The 25,024-nt window shown below is 41.4% G+C and overlaps 1 protein-coding gene across 1 annotated transcript in view; it reads left to right on the top strand.

Annotated features, from left to right (window-relative positions):
* The window catches only part of LOC311098686 (sickle tail protein homolog), a gene marked incomplete at its 5' end in the record, with an annotated part of 73,575 nt that overhangs the window by 9,234 nt on the left and 39,317 nt on the right, over positions 1-25,024 (top strand). Inside the window, 3 exons of the mRNA XM_084139226.1 lie at positions 19,417-19,703; positions 23,370-23,565; positions 23,834-24,032. Of these exons, the coding sequence (XP_083995352.1) occupies positions 19,417-19,703; positions 23,370-23,565; positions 23,834-24,032 (682 nt within the window). The remainder of the gene's footprint in view (positions 1-19,416; positions 19,704-23,369; positions 23,566-23,833; positions 24,033-25,024) is intronic.

The following is a 25,024-nucleotide window of genomic DNA, read 5'->3' as shown; positions in this document are numbered from 1 at the left end:
CTGATGTTGGGCGATTAGGCCTGGCTTGCAGTTGGCGTCCCAATTCATCCCAAAGGTGTTCGATGGGGTTGAGGTCAGGGCTCTGTGAAGGCCAGTCAAGTTCTTCCACAGCGATCTCGACAAACCATTTCTGTATGAACCTCGCTTTGTGCACGGGGGCATTGTCATGCTGAAACAGGAAAGGGCCTTCCCCAAACTGTTGCCACAAAGTTGGAAGCACAGAATCATCTAGAATGTCATTGTATGCTATAAGATTTCCCTTCACTGGAACTAAGGGGCCTAGCCCAAACCATGAAAAACGGTGCCAGACCATTATTCCTTCTCCACCAAACTTTACATTTGGCACTATGCACTCAGGCAGGTAGCGTTCTCCTGGCATCTGCCAAACCCAGATTCGTCCGTCGGACTACCAGATGGTGAAGCATGATTCATCACTCCAGAGAACGAGTCCAATGGCGGCGAGTTTTACAACACTCCAGCCATCGCTTGGCATTGCGCATGGTGATCTTAGGCTTATGTGTGGCTGCTCAGCCATGGAAACCCATTTCATGAAGCTCCCGACTAACAGTTATTTTGCTGACGATGCTTCCAGAGGCAGTTTGAAACTCGGTAGTGAGTGTTGCAACCGAGGACAGACGTTTTTTTACACGCTTCGCACCTCAGCACTCGGCAGTCCCGTTCTGTGAGCTTGTGTGGCATACCACTTCGCGGCTGAGCCATTGTTGCTCCCAGATGTTCAACTTCACAATAATAGCACTTGTTGGAAAGGTGGAATCCTATGACGGTGCTTCAGTTCTTCATTAAGGCCATTCTACTGCCAATGTTTGTCTATGGAGATTGCATGGCTGTGTGCTCAATTTTATACACCTGTCAGCAATGGGTGTGGCTAAAATAGCGGAATCCACTAATATGAAGGGGTGTCCACATAGTTTTGTATATATAGTGCATGTAAATGAGATATTTCAGTATTTCATTTTCAATAAATAAATCAAGGGGATTGAAGGCACTGTAACCTAATATGCTAAATAATACATGAAACATAAGACCAAATGACAACATTTTTGGAATGTATGCCCATGGTACATGATTTTCTGATTTTACATGTCCATTTAAACCACTGTAAATCCACTCCACAGTAGCCTATCAAACTTTGTCATTGCTATCATGGATGTCCCTAAAATGAACCACACTGAATTTGGTATTGATATCTCAAAACCAAGGAAACTATTAACAACTCATTCTTTGCATATGTAACGCTAAAGCTCAAAATCATCTGCAATCATCTTCTCCTCATGAACCATACATCAGCTTCACTCCAGATTTTGTATTTAGACTCATTACATCAGTCTTTAATGGTTTTGCGAAAAAGGTACCTATAGATGCACGCACTGTACCTATAGATGCATGTTAGCACATATGCTAATGCTAAAAATACTTATTCTCATGATCCATAAATCAGATTGACTCCAGATTTGGTATATACTGTAGAATCAATGCATTAGCCTCTAATGAATTTGATAATGATTAGTTGCTGCATTCCAAGTTGGCCACACTACACCACGAGATGGCACCATATCACACCAGGGCTATAAGAACTGAACCGATGGACATGGGGCCATGACATTTGGTATGTAAACCTAATGTATATGTCCTTAGAAGCTGTGTGAATATAAAGTCACTGTAACATTAGATGGCTGCACCAGACCAGTTGGTGGCACTATAGATGTCATTGGCACCAGTCGCACCATAGGATACTAGAGCAATAACTATTGATCAAGTGGACTTTGTCTCATGCAAATAAATGTTAGAATTAAATTATGCAGATGAACAATGTGAAATATCATGAAAATAACGCTGAAAATATGTCACAAATCTAACATAAACCATTAGTCAAATTGACCCAATTGTTGGTATATAAACTCAATATATTAAGTAATGACTTTAAGAATGATTACCTGCTGCATTCAAAGATAGCCAACCTAAACCACTAGACTAAACTTAACTTGTGTCATCCTTGTGGTATTGAGAGATAAACATGGTAATGCTTTCACTGATTACACATAAAGGAAGATAGTTCCTACATTGAGGAATATACAATCTATTTACAACCAATTTATTAGGTACACACGTCTAGTACCGGGTCGGCTCCCCCTTTGCCTCCAGAACAGCCTGAATTCTTCGGGGCATGGAAACGTTGCTCAATTGGTATCAAGGGACCTAACGTGTGCCAGAAAAACATTCCCCACACCATTACACCACCACCACCAGCCTGTACAGTTGACACCAGGCAAGATGGGGCCATGGACTCTTCTATCAGCATGACGCAACAGGAACTGTGATTCGTCGGACCAGGCAATGTTTTTCCACTCCTCAATTGACCAGTGTTGGTGATTGCGTGCCCACTGGAGCCGCTTCTTCTTGTTTTTAGCTGATAGGAGTGGAGCCCAGTGTAGTCGGCTGCTGCAATAGCCCATTTGTGACAAGGACCGACAAGTTGTGCGTTCCGAGATGCTGTTCTGCACACCACTGTTGTACTGCACCGGTATTTGCCTGTTTGTGGCCCGCCTGTTAGCTTGCATGATTCTTGCCATTCTCCTTCGACCTCTCATCAACGAGCTGTTTTCGGCTACAGGACTGCCGCTGACTGGATGTTTTTAGTTTGTCGCACCTTTCTCTGTAAATCCTAGACACTGTCGTGTGTGAAAAGCCCCGGAGGCCTGCCGTTTCTGAGATACTGGAACTGGCGCGGCTGGCACCGACGATCATACCAAGCTCAAAGCCGTTTAGGTCACTCGTTTAGCCCATTCTAATGTTCAATCAAACAGTAACTGAATGCCTCAATGCCTGTCTACCTGCTTTATATAGTAAGCCACGGTCACGTGACTCACTGTCTGTAGGAGCGAACCATTTTCGTAAAATGGCCACTGAGTGTACATCGTCATTCACAGGCTTTATTAGGATATGTGTTGATGATGTTGTACCCACAATAACAATCCGGATATATCCCAACCAAAAACCCTGAATGAACTGAGAAATCCGTACCATGCTGAGAAACGGGAAAGGGGAAAGGGGAGACCTAGTCAGTTGCACAACTGAATGCATTCAACCAAAAGGTGTTTTCTGCATTTAACCCAACTCCAGAGCCTGTACTGCAGAAATTCAATGTCAGCAGAACGAACCCCGACAACTCAGTGGCGTGCGACATGTACAAGCAGGTACGAGCTCCGCAAATCTATTAGGGACACAAAAATAAAACTCTATGCGGTACCCACCGAAGCCTCCCTACCAGACGAACTTAACATATTCTATGCTGGCTTTGAGACAGACTACCGAGCCATCCAGGCTGGCTCTCGCTGCTCTGGACGACCAGGTGCTTTCGCTCTCCGAGGCTGAACTCTCAAAAGAGTGAATACTCACAAAGTTGCCGGCCCAGATGGCATCCTTGGCCGCGTCCTCAGAGTGCACTGACCAGCTGGCGGTCATCTTCTTGGACATCTACAACCTGTCCCTGTCCCAGGCTGTAATCCCCACTTGCTTCAAGGAGACCACAATCGTCCCAGTGCCCAAGAAAAGCAAGGTGACATGCCCAAATGACTATCGCCCCATCGCACTCACCCTGGTCATCATGAAGTGCTTCGAGAGGCTGGTCACAGCCCACATCAAGGCCAGCATGCCAGGCACACTGGACCCACTTCAATTGCCTTACCGCTCCAACAGATTCACGGAAGAGGCCATTTCCATCGCTATTTACATGGCCCTAACACATCTGGACACGAGGAACACCTACGTGAAAATGCTGTTCATTGACTACAGTTCAGCATTCAACACCATTCTTCCCTCCAAGTTCGCCACCAAGCTCAGAGCCCTGGGTCTAGACACTACCCTCTGCAACTGGATTCTGGACTTCCTGACGGGCAGACATCAGGCTGAAAGGATTGGCAACAACACCTCATCCACACTGACTCTTAACACAGAGGCCCCCAGGGGTGTGTCTTCAGCCCTCTGTTGTACTCCCTGTTCATCCATGACTGCGTGGCTTTGCATGACACCAACTCCATCAGGTTTGCTGACGAGTCAGCCTATAGGGAGGAGGTGAACTGGCATTGTGGTACCAGGACAACAACCTCTCCCTCAACGTCAGCAAAACAAAGGAGTTGATTGTTGACTTCAGGAAGCAGAGGAGGGAACACGTCCACATCAATGGGACTGCAGTAGAGAGAGTCAGCAGTTTTAAGTTCCTCCGCATCCACATCACCAAGGACTTCACATGGACCAACAACAACAGCGCCTCTACTTCCTAAGGCGGCTGAAGAAATTCAACATGCCACCCCGGGTACTCTCAATACTGCTGCTGCACCATCGAGAGCGTCCTGACCGGTTGCATCACGGCCTGGTACGGGAACAGCTCTGTCCACAACCACAAGGCCCTCCAGCGGGTGGTGAAGACAGCCCAGTACATCACTGGGGCCGTGTTAACACCAATCCAGGACATCTACTTGAAACGGTGCCTGAGGAAGTCCCGCAGCATCATCAAAGACTTTACACACCCCAGCCACAAGCTGTTCACTCCATTCGCGTCGGGGAGACGGTATTGGAACATGAGGTCTAATACCAACAGGCTCAGAGACAGTTTCTATCTACAAACCATCAGACTGCTGAACACTTGAACTGAACTGACCACCTGCACTGACTCTCCGCACATTAGTACACATGCACTCACTCACTCACTCACGCACACACCCACACAGATATCCACACATCCACACACACACAAACACACACACACACACACCAGTGGCAGCTCCTCAGAGGAGGAAGGGGAGAACCATCCTCCTCAGTGAATTTCATAAAAATACAAATAGTGAAACATTTAAAAAGTTATCCTTTTTAGATAAAACGATACTAAATATATTCACGTCACCACTAATTGATTAAAACACACTGTTTTGCAATGAAGGTCTACAGTAGCCTCAACAACACTCTGTAGGGTAGCACCATGGTGTAGATGGAGGACAGCTAGCTTCCGTCCTCCTCTAGGTACATTGACTTCAATACAAAACCTAGGAGGCTAATGGTTCTCACCCCCTTCCATAGACTTACACAGTAATTATGACAACTTCCGGAGGACGTCCTCCAATCTATCAGAGCTCTTGCAGCATGAACTGACATGTTGTCCACCCAATCAAAGGATCAGGGAATTAATCTAGTACTGAAAGCATAAGCTACAGCTAGCTAGCACTGCAGTGCATAAAATGTGGTGAGTAGTTGATTCAAAGAGAGAGAAAGACCATAGTTAAACCATTTTTAACAAATTAATTTCTTCAAAAATGAAGGAGAAGCTCTATATTTCGTAATTTTTTTCCTCACTTTCACTTACTTAGCTAGCAAATGCAGCTAGCTACTTTAGCCTATTCAAACACCTGGCTCAAACAGAGGGATGCTGTGTTAGCTAGCTGGCTATAACTATCCAACACAACACTGGAACTTTTCCAAGTCAAGATAAGCTTTTGGTTTTACAAATGTATTGCCACCGGGGCCCGCCGGTGTAACTGCTGAACTGCTTACTGACTATATACTTTACTGCATGATTGTAGCGGGTTTACTAACACATTAGTTCTATTAGTGATGTTGACTATGATGTTACTTTAGCTAATATGGTAACAACGATGTAGGCTGTGTGTTGCGGTTAGGATATGGTTTGGAAAGATTTTTTAGTCCACAAGCGAAGGGAAAAGGTGAGAGCACATACAGTCGGAGGTTTACATACACTTAGGTTGGAGTCATTAAAATTCGTTTTTCAACCACTCCACATTACATTACATTACAGTCATTTAGCAGACGCTCTTATCCAGAGCGACTTACAGTTAGTGAATATATATATTTTTTTATACTGGCCCCCCGTGGGAATCGAACCCACAACCCTGGCGTTGCAAACGCCATGCTCTATCAACTGAGCTACATCCCTGCCGGCCATTCCCTCCCCTACCCTGGACGACGCTGGGCCAATTGTGCGCCGCCCATGAGTCTCCCGGTCACGGCCGGCTGCGACAGAGCCTGGATTCGAACCAGGATCTAGTGGCACAGTTAGCACTGCGATGCAGTGCCTTAGACCACTGCGCCACTCAAGTTTGTCTTGTTAACAAACTATAGTTTTGGCAAGTCGGTTAGGACATGTACTCTGTGCATGACACAAGTCATTTTTCCAACAATTGTTTACAGACAGATAATTTCACTTATAATTCACTGTATCACAATTCCAGTGGGTCAGAAGTTTACATACACTAAGTTGACTGTGCCTTTAAACAGCTTGGAAAATTCCAGAAAATTATATCATGGTGTTAGAAGCTTCTGATAGGCTAATTGACATAATTTGACTCAATTGGATGTGTACCTGTGGATGTATTTCAAGGCCTACCTTCAAACTCAGTGCCTCTTTGCTTGACATCATGGGAAAATCAAAACAAATCAGCCAAGACCTCAGATTTTTTTTTTTGGACCTCAGAAAAAAAATTGTAGACCTCCACAAGTCTGCTTCATCCTTGGGAGCAATTTCCAAACGCCTAATGGTAACACGTTCATCTATACAAACAATAGTACGCAAGTATAAACACCATGGGACCATGCAGCCGTCATACCGCTCAGTAAGGAGACGCGTTCTGTCTCCTAGAGATGAACGTACTTTGGTGCGAAAAGTGCAAATCAATCCCAGAACAACAGCAAAGGACCTTGTGAAGATGCTGGAGGAAACAGGCACAAAAGTATCTATTTCCACAGTAAAACGAGTCCTATATCGACATAACCTGAAAGGCCGCTCAGCAAGGAAGAAGCCACTGCTCCAAAACTGCCATAAAAAATCCAGGCTAGGGTTTGCAACTGCACATGGGGACAAAGATGGGACTTTTATGAGAAATGTCCTCTGGTCTGATGAAACAAAAATATAACTGTTTTGCCCCTGTAGCTCAGTTGGTAGAGCATGGCGCTTGTAACGCCAGGGTTGTGGGTTCGTTTCCCACGGGGGGCCAGTATGAAAATGTATGCACTAACTGTAAATCGCTCTGGATAAGAGCGTCTGCTAAATGACAAAAAAATATAATAATAATAATAATAATAATAATAATAATAATGACCATCGTTATGTTTGGAGGAAAAAGGGGGTTGCTTGCAAGCCAAAGAACACCATCCCAACCGTGAAGCACGGGGGTGGCAGCATCATGCTGTGGGGGTGCTTTGCTGCAGGAGGGACTGGTGCACTTCACAAAATAGATGGCATCATGAGGAAGGAAAATTATGTGGATATATGGATATATTGAAGCAACATCTCAAGACATCAGTCAGGAAGTTAAAGCTTGGTCGCAAATGGTCTTCCAAAAGGACAATGACCCCAAGCATACTTCCAAAGTTGTGGCAAAATGTCTTAAGGACAACAAAGTCAAGGTATTGGAGTGGCCATCACAAAGCCCTGACCTCAATCCTATAGAAAATGTGTGGGCAGAACTGAAAAAGCATGTATGAGCAAGGAGGCCTACAAACCTGACTCAGTTACACCAGCTCTGTCAGGAGGAATTGGCCAAAATTCACCCAACTTATTGTGGGAAGCTTGTGGAAGGCTACCCTAAACGTTTGACCAAAGTTAAACAATTTAAAGGCAATGCTACCAAATACTAATTGAGTGTATGTAAACTTCTGACCCACTGGGAATGTGATGAAAGAAATAAAAGCTGAAATAAATCCTTCTCTCTAGTATTATTCTGACATTTCACATTCTTAAAGTAAAGTGGTGATCCTAACTGACCTAAGACAGGGCATTTTTACTAGGATTAAATGTCAGGAATTGTGAAAAACTGAGTTTAAATGTATTTGGCTAAGGTGTATGTAAACTTCCGACTTCAACTGTAGATGCGAGAAGGAATACAACGTTGCTGCTATGAAAGTGAACTGTGTTTACGTGTGATCAGGGGTGTATTTAGTCCGCCGATTCTGTTGAAAAACATTTCTTAAACTCTTGTTTGCAACTGTTGGACTAATGATTACACCCTAGATCAGCTAGATGCAGGCAAGAGTGTGCAAGGCGGTCTAAGTGTCACTGTCTGTCACCTCAAATTTTTCTCTCGACCTGTGTGCACATACGTTGTAAACTTGAATTCATAGGCTAGGTTGGAGCAACCTCATGATGGGTATAGTATAGGGAAAATTTTAGTATCCTGTAGTAGCCTAAACCTATCAATGTTACAATGAACTGGGTGAATAGAATATGAATGACTGTCATTCAATAAGCTGTAATAGAAATAAGGCTATGCTCATAAAAAATTAAAAAACGTCCTTCCTCATCTTAAACGGTACCGACTGCCACTGACACACACATATACATTCATGCTACACACACATCACAATTGCTGCTACCAGACTCTTATTTACTATTGCTAATTCAGCACAATTTAAACACTTGCCTCCAAATCCCCCTTTTCTCTAATACATATGTAAATATTGTACTATAAATTGTGCCTTCCTGTATTATACTTATGCTAAAATGTTTATTCTATTCTATTGAGCCATTTACTTTCTGTTCGTATTCTAATATTTTATTATTTCTTATTGTTGTTGCATCCTGGAGAAGGAGCCTGCAAGTAAGCATTTTGTTGGATGTGTATACCATGTGTATCCTGTACATATAACTAATAAAACTTAAAAACTTGAAACTTCCTATATGATAGAGTGCTTGCTTTGTTATGCAACTGATGTTGTGTCCTTTCTGTCTTCCTGTGAACCCCGTTCATTGCTGCTCGCAGCTATATTGTATAGAGTGCTTCTTCATTTTTATCTTGGATTTACAGCGCCTTCAGAAAATATTCATACCCGTTGACTTATTCAACATTTTGTTGTGTTACAGCCTGAATTAAAAATGGATACAAAATAAATAAAAAATATCACCTACAATACCCCATAATGACAAAGTGAATACATGTTTTTAGAGATTTTTGCAAGTTTATTGAAAATTTAAAACAGAAACATCACATTTACGTAGGTATTCACACCCCTGAGTCAATCCATGTTAGAATACTAAATATATTAACATGTCACCACTAATTGATTAAAACACACTGTTTTGGCAGTGATTACAGCTATGAGTCTTTCTGGGTAAGTCTCTAATAGCTTTACACACCTGGATTGTACAATATTTTCACAATTTAATTTTTTTTGTGTGTTATATTCAAGCTCTGTCAAGTTGGTTGTTGATCATTGCTAGACAGACATTTTCAAGTCTTGCCATAGATTTTAAAGCCAATTTAAGTGAAAACTGTAGCTAGGCCACTCAGGAACATTCAATGTCATCTTGGTAAAAGCAACGGCAGTGTATATTTGGCCTTGTGTTTTAGGTTATTGTCCTGCTGAAAGGTGAATTTGTCTCCCAGGGTCATTTGGAAAGCAGACTGAACCAGGTTTTCTTCTAGGATTTTGCCTGTGCTTAGCTCTATTCCATTTCTTTTTATCCTAAAAAACTCCCTAGTCTTTGTTGATGACAGGTATACCCATAACATGATGCAACCACCACCATGCTTGAAAATATGAAGAGTGGCACTTAGTGATGTGTTGTGTTGGATTTGCCCCTAACATAATGCTTTGTATTCAGGACATAAAGTGAATTTCTTTGCCAGATTTCTTGTAGTTTTACTTTAGTGCCTTATTGCAAACAGAATGTATGTTTTGGAATATTTTTATCAGTAAAGATCTGACCCTCCAGTAGAGGGTGCCATCACCCTTAACTTTTTTATTCTCAGCATTGAGATGCAATTCTCAGAATTGTCATGGTTGTCCTTCTCTCCTTATCTCTACCCTGCGATAAGGATCCAAAAACCCATCCGGAAAAAAATCTTCCTCATAACCATAATTACATTTTCCAGTATTGTGCAAAGCTTTATGTAGTTCAAGCTGAAGCATTCACTGGCTAGCTGTGTAGTGTATGTAGTAGTCAGTGAACCAATGCAGCATGGCAGATCAGAGATCCACCTTCGAGGCAGAAGTGAACTAGATCAATCAGCTCAGCTTTGTCAAAAGGAGAGAGCGAGACTAGGCTTCCTCTCCTCTCCTCTCCTCTTTCTCTGTCTCTCTCTCTCGCCGCTTTTCAATCCACTTGTGTGGACTGTCACACAGTGGATCTTAAGTGTCACATCCACTTGGCAGGCTTTTCATGTTGAATTAATTCAACTGCTGAACAAACATTTTTGGGGTGTCAAAAACCAAAACTGTATAGCTGCCGTATTAGACTAAATGACAAATGTTCTGCTATAGGAAAATATTATTTATGAACATGTAGGCTACATTTCCAATCATCATAATGATGTGATAATATTAATTTGAGCAATTTAATAGCCTAATATAGTACCCCCTTACAGTGCATTCGGAAATTATTCAGACCCCTTGACTTTTTCCACATTTTGTTATGTTACAGCCTTATTCTAAAATGGATTAAATATATTTTTTTCCTCATCAATTTACACACAAAACCCCATAATGACAAATAGAAAACAGAAATCGTTTATTTACATAAGTATTCAGATCCTTTGCTATGAGACTCGAAATTGAGCTCAGATGCATCCTGTTTCCATTGATTATCCTTGAGATGTTTCTACAACTTGATTGGAGTCCACCTGTGGTAAATTCAATTGATTGGACATGATTTGGAAAGGCACACACCTGTCTATATATAGTGGGGAGAACAAGTATTTGATACACTGCCGATTTTGCAGGTTTTCCTACTTACAAAGCATGTAGAGGTCTGTAATTTTTATCATAGGGACACTTCAACTGTGAGAGACGGAAAAATCCAGAAAATCACATTGTATGATTTTTAAGTAATTTAAGTAACAGGATTGTGTCGAGGCACAGATCTGGGGAAGGGTACAAAAAAATGTCTGCAGCATTGAAGGTCCCCAAGAACACAGTGGCCTCCATCATTCTTAAATGGAAGAAGTTTTGAACCACCAATACTCTTCCTAGAGCTGGCCGCCCGGCCAAACTGAGCAATCAGGGGAGAAGGGTCTTGGTCAGGGAGGTGACCAAGAACCTGATGGTCACTGACAGAGCTCCAGAGTTCCTCTGTGGAGATGGGAGAACCTTCCAGAAGGACAACCATCTCTGCAGCATTCCACCAATCAGGCCTTTATGGTAGAGTGGCCAGACGGAAGTCATTCCTCAGTAAAAGGCACACGTCAGCCCGCTTGGAGTTTGCAAAAAGGCACCTGAAGGACTCTCAGACCATGAGAAACAAGATTCTCTGGTCTGATGAAACCAAGATTGAACTCTTTGGCCTGAACGCCAAGTGTCACGTCTGGAGGAAACCTGGCACCATCCCTACGGTGAAGCATGGTGGTGGCAGCATCATGTTGTGGGGATGTTTTTCAGAAGCAGGGACTGGGAGACTAGTCAGGATTGAGGGAAAGATAAAAGGAGCAAAGCACACAGAGAGATCCTTGATGAAAACCTGCTCCAGAGCGCTCAGGACCTCAGACTGGGGCGAAGGTTCACCTTCCAACAGGACAACAACCCTAAGCACACAGCCAAGACAATAGAGGAGTGGCTTCGGTACAAGTCTCTGAATGTCCTTCAGTGGCCCAGCCAGAGCCCGGACTTGAACCCGAAAATAGCTGTGCAGCGACACTCCCCATCTAACCTGACAGACCTTGAGAGGATCTGCAGAGAAGAATGGGAGAAACTCCCCAAATACAGGTGTGCCAAGCTTGTAGCGTCATACCCAAGAAGACTCAAGGTTGTAATCGCTGCCAAAGGTGCTTCAACAAAGTACTGAGTAAAGGGTCTGGATACTTATGTAAATGTGATATTTTATTTTATTTATTTTTAATACATTGGCAAAAATGTATAAAAACCTGTTTTTGCATTGTCATTATGGGGTACTGTGTGTAGATTGATGAGGGGGAAAAAACTATTTAATCAGTTTTAGAATAAGTCTGTAACGTAACAAAATGTGGAAAACGTCAAGGGCATTACTGTATGAAATTATCTGAAACTACAGTTTCAGGGCTTTGCTCCATGTAAAATCTCAACGTTGCCCAACGGAACATTGAAAGTGAGTGTTGATACAGCCTACCAAGAGTGTCTTAGGTTTACCCAACAGTGAACATGGAATGCATGGAGTTCAAACTGTATCGAGAGGAAATTATATTTTTGTTTTGTATAATTTTGTTCTGTTCTTATGAAAGCTCAAATACTAAATGTGACACATTTTAGTCCGCTTACTAACATCTAACGTCAAAGCCTGATGATAGATTTTTCGAATTTACAACAACAAAATATTACTCATCGCTGTGTAGGAATTAGCCTATTTTCCTATGCTTGTTTGCATGGCCTTGGTTTGCAGGTTCACTTCTGATCGAAAATGAATGCTGATTTGAACAATAGACCCAAATAGTAGTTATTTTCAAAGTTTTCATGAAGGAAACTATTGGTGGGGTTTCTAGTTTGGCCATGACTGTGACCTTGACCTCAGTCCAGCTGTGTGAAGAGGGAACAGTGGGAGAGGTTGAGGAAATGAAGGCTAAAATCACCACAGAGGACAGACTAATGATGTCAAACTTTTCTCTATTATTATGAAAAAGAGAAATAGCCAGTTAATTAGTATTATAAGGTAGATACAGTACAGTCAAACGTTTTGACACACCTACTCATTCAAGCGTTTTCTTTATTTTTACAATTTTTTACATTGTAGAATAATAGTGAAGACATCAAAACTATGAAATAACACATATGGAATCATGTAGTAATCAAAAAAGTGTTAAACAGATCAAAATATATATTTTATTTGAGATTCTTCAAAGTAGCCACCCTTTGCCTTGATGACAGCTTTGCACACTCTTGGCATTCTCTCAACCAGCTTCATGAGGTAGTCACATGGAATGCATTTCTTTCCTTCATAATGCTTTTGAGCCAATCAGTTGTTGGGGGAAGCTGGTTGAGAGAATGCCAAGAGTGTGCAAAGCTGTCATAAAGACAAAGGGTGGCTATTTTAATATATTTTGATTTGTTTATCACTTTTTTTGGTTACTACATTATTCCATATGTGTTATTTCATAGTTTTGATGTCTTCACTATTATTCTACAATGTAGAAAATAGTACAAAATAAAGAAAAACCCTTGAATTAGTAGGTGTGTCCAAACTTAAATCTTTGATAATCTGGAACGTATGTTGTAAAGATATGAATTTGTTCATTAATTGGTTAAGCCATGTATTCCCCAACTTGCACTCATGGGCTGGAAAACAGGGTGTTTGGAAAAGTGAGGACAGCTTTACAATGGAGCTTCCTCAGGAACACACACACACACACACACGTTTGTTTTTACCATAACTTTCCACGTATAACCTTGCGCTACAGAAAGACCTGAACACCGTGTGCACTGTCAATGCAGAATTCATAGTGTTTAAGGGAATAGGGTACAAAGTAATGGAATATCAGTACACACGGCATACTCACCGGAGAGGGAGAAGAGGTAAGGCCATAGCATAATGTCATCTAAGTAAAGACTAAATGTTTATCTGTTGATTTTTGTCTCTGTGGTCTTTGCAGTATTCCTCTGGTGGATGTGTTTGGATACTGTGACTGTCATGTTAGTGAATAATTATCCAAGGTGTCATTGAGGAATCACCAGTAAACAGAGCCTGAACTAAAGCAGCAGTCAGAGGTTGTAGTAAGAGAGATTTAAATAATATTCCTGGTATTAGCCAACTAATACACAGTTTTATTTTAATTAAACACTCAGTCAAGTGGGGAACGCTAAGCTTAAATATTTAAAGCAGGATAAAAGACAAGAGGGAGGAGAAGGTTCTCGAGCTGTATCACTGTATTTAGAAACTGTATTACATGGATGGATTAAGCCCATTTCTTGCAAGCTCATCAATTAGTCAGAAACTTTGATATGCAGAAAAGTCTTACAACACTAAGCATATTTCCTGACAAGTATGCCCACATAGGAGCTTATGATGAACTGTAGGTCTGGGTTACAATCCAGAATTGCATATGCCTAACTATAGTGTCAGATTATATTATGCTATGTGTAGACTTTCTGTATCATATTTTGTTTCTTCAACCAGCTGCACATCGAAGTTACATACAGGATAACACCATGTGAGCTGAGATTTGATACAGCACAACCCCCTAGTGAATAACAGGTGAATAACTTGATACCAACTGACCCAGAGTCTATTTCAGGTTAAGGAACTACTGTGCACTCAAATGATACAACAGAAAACAAAATAGTCCTGCCTCTGGTTCAGAGAAATCAACAAAAACATGTTTCGTAGCCAAGATGGAAGCACTGGGGAAATTCTAAACAGCTGTGTACATCCCTGCCCGCCCATCCCCACCCCCCTCTGGAGGAGGCTTCACAGCACATTGCACATGCCAGAATGAGTTCCCTCTCTCCCTCGGCTCCTCTTGCCTAATTCCAGGAAGATAAATAGTCCAGCTTGACTACAACTGAGACTCATACATGGGTCTCTGACCTGCCTACTATCTCTGCCTTCTGTCTCTGTTTCCTGAGAGCATGCCTCATGATCTCTTCCTTTATAACCGGAGTATAATAGCAGAGGAAGTATTTCTGATTTAAACTCACACATTTGCTTAATATTATATCCAACTGGATGGGTTGGGATGTACTACAAAGAGTACCTGAATGTGCTATATTCTGGTTACAAGCCCAGCTTTCCTCTGGACTGTAGTAGGACCTTCCTTGACCTCAGTGTGTGTCACACCCTTTGTTGATGTACACTGAACAAAAATATAAACGCAACATGCAACAACAAGATTTTACTGAGTTACACTTCATATAAGGAAATCAGTAAATTGAAATAAATAAATTAGGCCCTAATCTATGGATTTTACATGACTGGGAATACAGATATTCATCTGTTGGTCACAGATACCTTAAGAAAAAAAGGTAGAGGCGTGGATCAGAAAACCAGTCAGTATCTGGTGTGACCACCATTTGCCTCATGCAGTGCGACACATCTCCTTCACATAGAGTTGATCAGGCTGTTGATTGTGGCCTGTGGAATGTTGTCCCACTCCTCTTCAATGGCTGAAGTTGCTGGATATTGGTGGGAACTAGAACACGCTGTCGTACACGTCGATCCAGAGCATCCCAAACATGCTTAATGGTTGACATGTCTGGTGAGTATGCAGGCCATGGAAGAACTGGGACATTTTCAGCTGCCAGGAATTGTGTACAGATCCTTGCGACATGGAGCCGTGCATTATCATGCTGAAACATTAGGTGATGGCGGCGGATGAATGGCACGACAATGGGCCTCAGGATCCTGTCACGGTATCTCTGTGCATTCAAATTGCCATCGATAAAATGTAATTGTGTTTGTTAGCTTATGCCTGCCCATACCATAACCCCACTGCCACCATGGGGCACTCTGTTCACAACGTTGACATCAGCAAACCGCTCACCCACACAACGCCATACACATGGTCTGCGGTTGTGAGGCCGGTTGGACGTACTGCCAAATTCTCTAAAACGACATAAACCACCTTGGCTTATGGTAGAGAAATTAACATTCCATTTTCTGGCAACAGCTCTGGTGGACATTCCTACAGTCAGCATGCCAATTGTACACTCCCTCAAAACTTGAGACATCTGTGGCATTGTGTTGTGTGACAAAACTGCACATTTTAGAGTGGCCTTTTTTTATCCCCAGCACAAGGTGCACCTGTGTAATGATCATGCTTTTTAATAAGCTTCTTCATATGCCACACCTGTCAGGTGGCTGGATTATCTTGGCAAAGGAGAAATGCTCACTAACAGGGATGTAAACAAATTTGTGCACACAATTTCAGAGAAATAAGCTTTTTGTGCTTATGGAACATTTCTGGGATCTTTTATTTCAGCTCAAGAAACACGGGACCAACACTTTACATGTTGCGTTTATATTTTGTTCAGCCTATTTGTCCTCCATGCCGTAAGTGAAAAACGTCTCATAACAATCCCCTGGTCTATTCAAGGTGTGGGGTTGAGGATATCCTCTGAGGTGTCCTGCTTGTATCCACTCTGTTTAAAAGCTTAAATGGTGAGGGGACTTGCTCCAGTCTTTGGCTGATTACTGCTTTAGGCCTGCCTGTGTTAGATTGAAGAGATAGCAATCATCTCCCAGACGAACAACACATGCAGATGGGAGTCCATTTTTCCAGCAAAACCAACTTGGGATTGCTTCCTCGTGGGATAGGCATTGTTCTGAGCAGGAAGGAAATCTATGTTGAACATAACCTATAAGATTTCCAGCATTGAATTCTTTCCTATACAGGATTTGTAATTATACTACAACAGATGTGTTCTTACGACACTGCAGCTTTGTGTCGATGCCATTTGTTTCCCGTGACACAACACACACACACCGCCCTTCCAGCCTAATTCTAAAAGTCATTTTCTGCTTAACCGAAAAGGCATACCTTTAGGTCCACTTAAAATGTCAACAAGATGTGTCGCAGCATTCTTTGCCTGAAGTTGTGCAAAATGCTACTCAACAATGTGGACATTAGTCGTTAGTCAAGATGAAGTAAACACAGCTTGTGTATGCTCTGAGTAAAGCATTTATAGCATTTTTAAGTATCTTAATAATTTTGTCAAACTGCTCAAGCACACAGCCTGCCTTCTGTATCGAAAAGAAGGTCATAAAATGTTATCTACCGTACAAAAACCTCTCTAGATGCTTCAACAATGCTCATCCTGATTCCAAAGCCGAATGTCTGACGTAGGGTTCTAGTACGGCCAGTGTTCTGTTTTTACTCAATCACAAGAAGGATATTGGCTATTCATAAGTAGGCCTATTGCATGTACAATTTGATAACTCACAATCAATGAATGTGGCAGAAAATGTGCCAATAAATACACATCACATCTCATAAGACTGGTTATTAAAAATATTACTTATAATATTTCATCTGACTATTTGTTTCAGGCATGCTGTTTATTTCCTAAAAGAAAATCCATGTGTTTGTTCTAATATGAAGCTCGTATACCACCCCACAATCGTGTGATGAAAGTCCAAGAGAAAGTCCAAGAGATTAGATTTTAGATTTTAGTCATTTAGCAGACGCTCTTATCCAGAGCGACTTACAGTTTTTTTTAGTGAGTGCATACATTTTTCATACTGCCTACATCTCCCCCAACAAGACTACAGACAGTCTGTCTCCAGACTAAATCAGCACTATGTGATAGATATAATGAATAAAGAGGATTAGAACTGCTCTCTCATTTGGTCTGCCTGCTTTGAGGTTCTAAGCCTTCATATTCAAGATACTTAGGTGATACCACCCTTTTCAAAAGCAAACTCCATGGTGGCCTTATCATTCTTAAGCCATACAAGGTCAGATTTTTGCTTTTTTTATCCACATTTCTATGCTGTATCTATAGCATAGTAAAAGTAAGGCACATGCCTGTTTCAGTTTGTTTAAATGTGTTGTGTGTTGTTCACCCTCTGGGTTCATGTTGTAGGTGTTAATTTAGGTAACATACAGTGGGGTCCTGAAATGATTGACACCCTTAATAAAGATGAGCAATAATTACTGTATAAAATAAATCATTATATTATTTTATACTAATACAAATACTCAGAGAAAAAAATGTTGTTTAACCTCTATGGGATCGGTGTCCCGTATACGGGACGGTTGAGCTTACGTGCGCTAATGTAATTAGCATGACTGTTGTAAGTAACAGCAAACTTTCCAGGACATAGACATGTCTTATATGGGCAGAAAGCTGAAATTATTGTTAATCTAACTGCACTGTCCAATTTACAGTGGTTATTACAGTGAAAAAACACCATGCTATTGTTTGAGGATAGTGCACAACAACAAAAAACTTATCACGGCAACTGGTTTGATACATTCACCTCTGAAGGTAAGTAATGTACTTACATTCAGTAATATTGCTCTGATTTGTCATCCTAAGGGTCCCAGAGATAAAATGTAGCATAGTTGTGTTTAATAAAATCAATTTTTATATTCAAATGTAGGAACTGGGTTCTACAGTTTGAACCCCTGCTGTCTCTGGCTCCACACCCACCCCGCCCGGCCATCTAGATTAGTGTATACACCAAGTTAGTGTATAAGCTAATGATCCACCATGTATGACATTCCTGGGAGTGTGTAAACTTACAAAAATTATATGGTAATACGAAATGTATGTTCTCTATAGTTATGTACTTGAAAATGTATTAATTGACCAATTCGGCACATTTGGGCAGACTTGATACAAAATAGTCCAGTATTGCAACGCTTCACCGGATCAATCTGAAACTGTGCACACACTGCTGCCATCTAGTGGCCAAAATCTAAATTGCGCCTAAACTGCAATATTATATTGTGGCCTTTCTCTTGCATTTCAAAGATGATGGAACAAATTAATAAATAGAAAACGCATGTTTTTTTGTTTGTATTATCTTTTACCAGATCTAATGTGTTATATTCGCCTACATTAATTTCACATTTCCACAAACTTCAAAGTGTTTCCTTTCAAATGGTATCAAGAATATGCATATCCTTGCTTCAGGTCCTGAGCTATAGGTAGTTCGATTTGGGAATGTCATTTTAGGTGAAAATTGAAAAAAAGGGTCCGATCCTTAAGAGGTTTTAACAAGTAATATTTTTTTTCTCAAAAGGTAGGTGTCAAAATTATTGACAAGGATTACGGATAATCCTGAATGAATCGTGAATAATGAGTGAGAAAGTTATGGAGGGTCAAAGATCATACCCCCAAGACATGCTAACCTCCCCTGTTTTTGGTAATGGTGAGAGTTTAGCATGTCTTGGGGGTATGATCTTTGACCCTCTATAACTTTCTCACTCATCATTATTCACAATTCATTCAGGATTATCCGTAAACATGGTAGCATCCTCATTAATGTAGAAGTGTTTAGAAACATGTTATATTCTTATTTACAATAATAGTGACAAATTATTTACCATTCATTTCTATTGGGCACAAAATAATCTGAAACACAACCAAAACAAACTGCAAATGCATTCAAAAAGTTTGTTGAGTCACAAGCTTGATGTAGTCATTGCGTGCTAGGAATATGAGTGCAGCACAGATTGTCATCCATGGAACTCTTAAAGGCAAAACAACTTTCTGAAGGTTCATGAAACGGGCAGCTATGATTACTCATCACATTAAATACTTTTGTACACATCATGCATGGTCTTGTCTTTGGATGTTTGCTTGTCATGATAAACAGTTAACACCCTCATGTAAGAGTTGTGGTAAAAAAATAAAAATAAAAATAGAGTTGTGGTTTTATTCATAACAACATAATGTGTTTGGTGTGTTTGAATACCGATAACGTAATATATCATTCTCTTTTATATCTGTTGTATTATTACCTCTTTATATCTGTTTTACTAATAGAGTTAGGAAACAACAACCAGAGACTCTCATCACCTGAGGATGTAGAGCGTTTCCACAGGCAGCAGACTGTAGAGAACCAGAACCACCACTCCGAGCTACGTTCCCCCAGCACAGTCCCCAGGAGGTACACCATCGGAGGGCAAGGGCCTCGCAGCGCCAGAGACCCCCTGACCATGCAGCACGCTGACGTAGAGAGGAAGAAAGAGGTGTTCCTGGAGCACCTGAAGCAGAGGTATCCTCACCATGCTGCTGTCATCATGGGCCATCAGGACCGCCTCAGAGACCATGTAAGTGGGAACTCTTTTTTAATTGGTTGGTTCTGATTCCCCTGCATAATGACGTGATATACACTGTAGGCTTGTGTTGTTATTGTATTGGTGTGAGTGTATCAACCACTGTATAAGGATTTCAAAGCATATGACACATTTGTCTCACTATGCCTTGAATTGAAGAATTTAATAAATGTAGAATTGAACGAATTGGAAATTGAATTCAATACATGGTGTTTCATCAATACATTCAATACATTCATTCAATACGATGGTGTGGTGTCATGTGTGCCTGGCCTGGAGTGTAGCCTAATGTAAATTATGGAAATAGAGATGTCAATAAGAATAGTCAGTAAACCAGAATAAAGAATGGGAAAACGTCAGTATTAGCCTGCTGTTAAGGCCAGCCTACCTGAAATAGCAGGGACTCTGTGCGCCGGCGAGGGGAGGTGCCGTGCGCGCGCTGATGCTAGAAGTGTGGCCATGTGGTAAAATAAACTGTGACTGTTCTACAAGTTAGACAGGTAAATCCAGACCCGCATTTGGGCTATGTGGAGATCGTTTGCATGGCCACACCTGTCACCTCAAGGAAAGTTAATTTTTACAAGCGAACGCCGTCTTGATGCAGTCATTGCGAAATTATCCCGTTTCTTCTGAATTCAGTAGGACCCATGCAACGTGCGCTCACCCTCGGATTGAGGCTTTGATTTTAAACTACGTTCAAGGTAAAATATCGTTGAAAGTAGGCCTACATTAGACTACTTTATCTAGGTTGCCTCCAGTTGTGCAATTACAGTAGGTAGCCTATAGTGCAGATGATTGTACAGTAGTGATAACGTGTTGGTGGTTTGCAACTTGTTCGATATGAGGATAGCAGATATACGCAATAGCCTGCCCTACACACTTTCCAGTCAGTGTAATCTATGTTACCAGTAGATCAATTTATTTCTACGTATGTTTTTTTTCTTTCATTTGAATTTAGTCTGACGCATACACTCCAACCACATCAATGTCTATTTGCGTTCATTAAGTATTTTTCTTAAAGGGATAGTTCAACCAAATTACCCTGTGAGCAGTCTATGGACAAGGTATGTATGACAGCAATCTATGCTTTGGTTTTATTTCCCAGTCACTGTTTCAAATCACACATCACATTCAACTATTGGTATGATATTAGACATTTTCGCATGATTGTGAAGGTCAAAGTCACTTACAGATGATTTGAAGATGATGCGCAAAACATGCTAATATCAGTACCATGACTTGGGTATTTGTGCCACAAAGCCCACAAAGCTAAAACATTAGCATTTGGAAATAGTTCCAGGGAAACTAAACCAACGCATGTATTGCTGTCATACCTTGTCCATAGACTGCTTACATGGTAGGGAAACCAATATATCATTTTGTAATTTGGGTTAACTATCCCTTTAAATGATAGCCTAGGCCTACAGTTATGTCTTGAAAAAAAGACTATTCTATCTTAAACATTTTGCCTATTGGTATTTATAGATTAATAGGTTTATATATACATATGTATAGAGTTGCTATTAAATGTGTACAATTGTTATAAAATGCTTCACTCTTTTATAATGGAATAGTTTCAATGACTTTAGGAGCAGTGTAACCATAGCCTACTCTTCTTATGTGGTGAAGTCACATTGCTGTGGGAGTAAAATGCTCACCCATCCACCTGTTACCCAGTGTGATCATTCTAATGGTCTGCAACAAAAGGGAGGGGTTGAGGATGAAACATTTGCCAATGCTTTCAAAGACCTGGCATCCCACCAAAGCAGATGAACCATGGTCTGGTCTCTGGTCTCTGCTCATGCATCTTCCAGTGATTAGAGATCAAAGTGGGCCATTTGATGCTTGGCCCTGCTTTCATCCCTAGCGGGCTCACTGTGCTGTGCTCTTCCCTCACTTCACTACGAGGAACACCTTGAACAGTGACTGAGTGCTACCTTATGGTGGAGAGGTATACAATTGTAGCTTTACACATGGGGTCCATATTGGATAGATGGATTCAGTGGTTTTGGGGGCACACCTGGAAGTGGTTTTGTTCTAATGAACTCTTGACAGTCTGGGTCCATCTTGGTCTGAGAGGCGTGTAGCTGAACAAGGTGGCACTTTTGTTTTCACACCTCAGAAATAGCAAGGTCCTTCTAGAGGGGACCTTTTAGAAGATTTAGCTAACCAGATCGGTGAGTCCCACTTTAGTGACGCTGGCTTAAACATTTAGTAGCTACAATGTACTACATTTCCTTTGTTGCATTATTGTGCCAGCTTCAAACTGGTATCGCAGTTATAAGCACTATCACAATGTGAACCTGTAATTACACTGTAGTTTCACTGTACCCGTCTGTAATTATTGTGTGTAATACATAGTTTTACTCCCACTTACTAAACAATGGGACAGTTATTTTAGTTCCATAGCCAAGTTAAAACCCCAGTGTAGGAGTCTGTAAAGTCTTTGACTTGTAGGTGCCTTAAACTCCAGCACAGGTAGCTTCTCTAGCTAGCCAAATCTTCCAACGCATTATTAACACAAATATCTGAAACTCATAGGGTCAACCTGAAGTGCATGACAGTTAACGCCCATAATGATCATGCTCGTCAACTGCAAATCTTGTGTTCTTTGAGGTAGGAAATACTGAACATATATTTTCTGAAAGATTAAGTAAATCTATTGGGAAAGAATAACTGGATGTAACCAGTATGTTTTCTAGCCAGTAGCCACAGCTCAAGTTATTAGAGGCCTTTAATGGTACCTTTGAATAACTAAATCAAATTTGCTCTCATGTTTTAGTATTATTGGTAAGGCATTGTCATTATGGGAATGAAAGGAGAGACCAAAACTATGTTGATAGAGAATACACATCAGCCAAAATTGCCATATTATTATTCCATGTTCATTGTTCTTGGATATCTTTATTGGATATATTTATGAGTCTAGTGTAAAAAAAAAAACATGTTCAAACAAAGTGTATGTTGACATAGAAATAGACTAGGTCTGTTGTAATGAGATGCAGAGTTGAACAGAATCTGAGTTAAAACTGAAACAAAGCATGTGTACAACTACTACTAGCTATACTGTATTTATGGACTTCATTTATTCAACTTATTTCCTGTGCATCAAATAACGTAATGATAATTATGTGAGTCAAAGTGAAGGGGAGAGGGCACTCTGATCCAGAGCGCTGCCTGAGGTGGTTATTCACAAGAGTGTGTCAGTATAGTCCAGTCAGTGCCAAGCTTAAAATGTAAATGCAGTGAGTGACTCAGTGTGCGTGTTTGTGTGTGTGTGTGTCAGGTTGCAGATGTCCCCAGAAGTAACCCTTACAGAGGCAGGATGCATCAGGGACACATTCACATCAAATTCTGTATTTTTGCCAAACACACAGACCAAGTCCATTAAATCTGCTTTTTTGCAAGTATGACAGTTAATTTGTAGTTGACTTAAAGACATGTTGACAGTTGTTCTTTTACGAAAGTGAGCAAGGTGCCCTTAAGCAGACTGGTCCTACTTAAGCGTAATTCTGTGTGCATGCATGCATGTTTGACAGTAATTTAGTGGAAGTAGATGTTACTTAAGGTTGAATACACCACATCCCTGACTACAGAACTTTTGTGATTGTGTGTTGGTGACTGTTTCTCCATCTTCCATCTCTCCTTCTGTTTCTACAGGCCAGGAGCCCCCAGCACTCTGCCAGCCCCCCGCCCGGTATAGGGGAGCAGCTGGAGCACCTCTCGGTGGCCTCTCTGGAGTCTCTGGAGACCATGTCAGAGGGAGACGGCCTAGCCGCCTTCACCCGGGGCTGCCAGGCACGGGCCAGCCTGCCGGTGGTCCGCTCTGCCAACCAGACCAGGGTCAGATCATTAGGTAGGTACTATGGAGCTCTCAGGGCTCCGAGCTCTTTCTTTCGCATGCTCTCTGTCACATACATACTCTCTCCTTGTACTCTGACACGTTATCTCTCTCGCTCAATCTTTTACACACTCTCTCCTTGAGGTCTCACACGGTTTCTATCTCCCCATCTCTGTCTCTTCTGTCTCTTTCCCTCTCTCTTTCTCTCTTGCTCTCTCTCTCCCTCTCTCTCTCTCTCTCTACTGTTGATGTTACAAAGTGTTTCCTCACCCTCCCTCTTCAGGTGTGCTGTACCTGCAGTACGCAGAGGAAACCAAGCAGATCCGGATGCCCAATGAGATTACCAGCAGAGACACAATCAGGGCTCTGTTTGTTAGTGCTTTCCCCCAGCAGCTCACCATGAAGATGCTGGAGTCTCCCAGTGTGGCTGTGTACATCAAGGATGAAACCAGGAACATGTACTATGAGCTAACTGATGTCAGGTGTGTTCATCTATCTACTGTACATTAGTGACTCTACCTTCTGTTGTGATTTATTTCTTCAGGTGTCTTTTCCCCTCCAATGAGCATGTTATGTTGCAAGTCCCGTACTGTTTTTGAATGGGCTTCAAGCTTATATCATAAAATTCATGAAAACGTATATTCGTATTTGTGGATTAATTTACTTCTACCTTACGCTTTTCATAAAGGTTTTTGATTGCGATTTTGTCATAATCGAAACCTTAATGAAAAGCATCAGGTAGAAGTAAATGAATCCACAAATATGAATATCATTTTACATATATCTTAAATGACCACGTTTTCATGAATTTGATGATATAAGCTTAAAGCCTTTTCAAAAACTGTACAGGACTTGCAACAGGAAGTAGGCGTGACTTTCATAGAGTATAGTTTAACACTTGAAAGACACAAATTGGCACACTTTTACTAAACAAAGGTGGTTGGTACAGTATGATACTACCTAATGCTACGGTAAGTTGGGGGGTTGGGCAAAAAAGGGATTGTCAGGCTTTGTGTGCTGTATAGTAATACAAGTAGCTATAACACTGTTGTTAAAGCATCCGTCTTTTAGTATAGATCTTCAAATTACAGGGGAAGCCTTGCAAGTCATTTTGTCTCTACTTTGGCATTTCAGCGTCCAAAGCGTGACATGAATACTCCTCCACCTCCTGCTCTTTCAGTTTAGGCAGGGAGGCATTAAATGGGGTATTGTTGAGGCAACAAGAGAGGAGGCCCATGTCTGAGCGTATGCTGCTGATGACAGGGTGTCTGCCTTTACCACACCCTAATCTGCACAGACACTCATCTTCAGCAGTGGTTCCATGGATTTGATCTATTCCAGAGCTAGCACACCTGATTCAACTTGTTAAGTAATCATCAAGCCCTTGACTAGGTCAATCAGGTGAGCTAGTTCAGGGCTACAACAATATTGTGAAACGTCTGGGGGTCCCAGAGGAGAGGTTTGAGAACCACTG

The sequence above is a fragment of the Coregonus lavaretus genome, assembly GCF_964263955.1.
Source record: "Coregonus lavaretus genome assembly, chromosome: 23".
Taxonomy (NCBI): domain Eukaryota; kingdom Metazoa; phylum Chordata; class Actinopteri; order Salmoniformes; family Salmonidae; genus Coregonus; species Coregonus lavaretus.
This window is presented reverse-complemented; position numbering and strand designations above follow the sequence as displayed.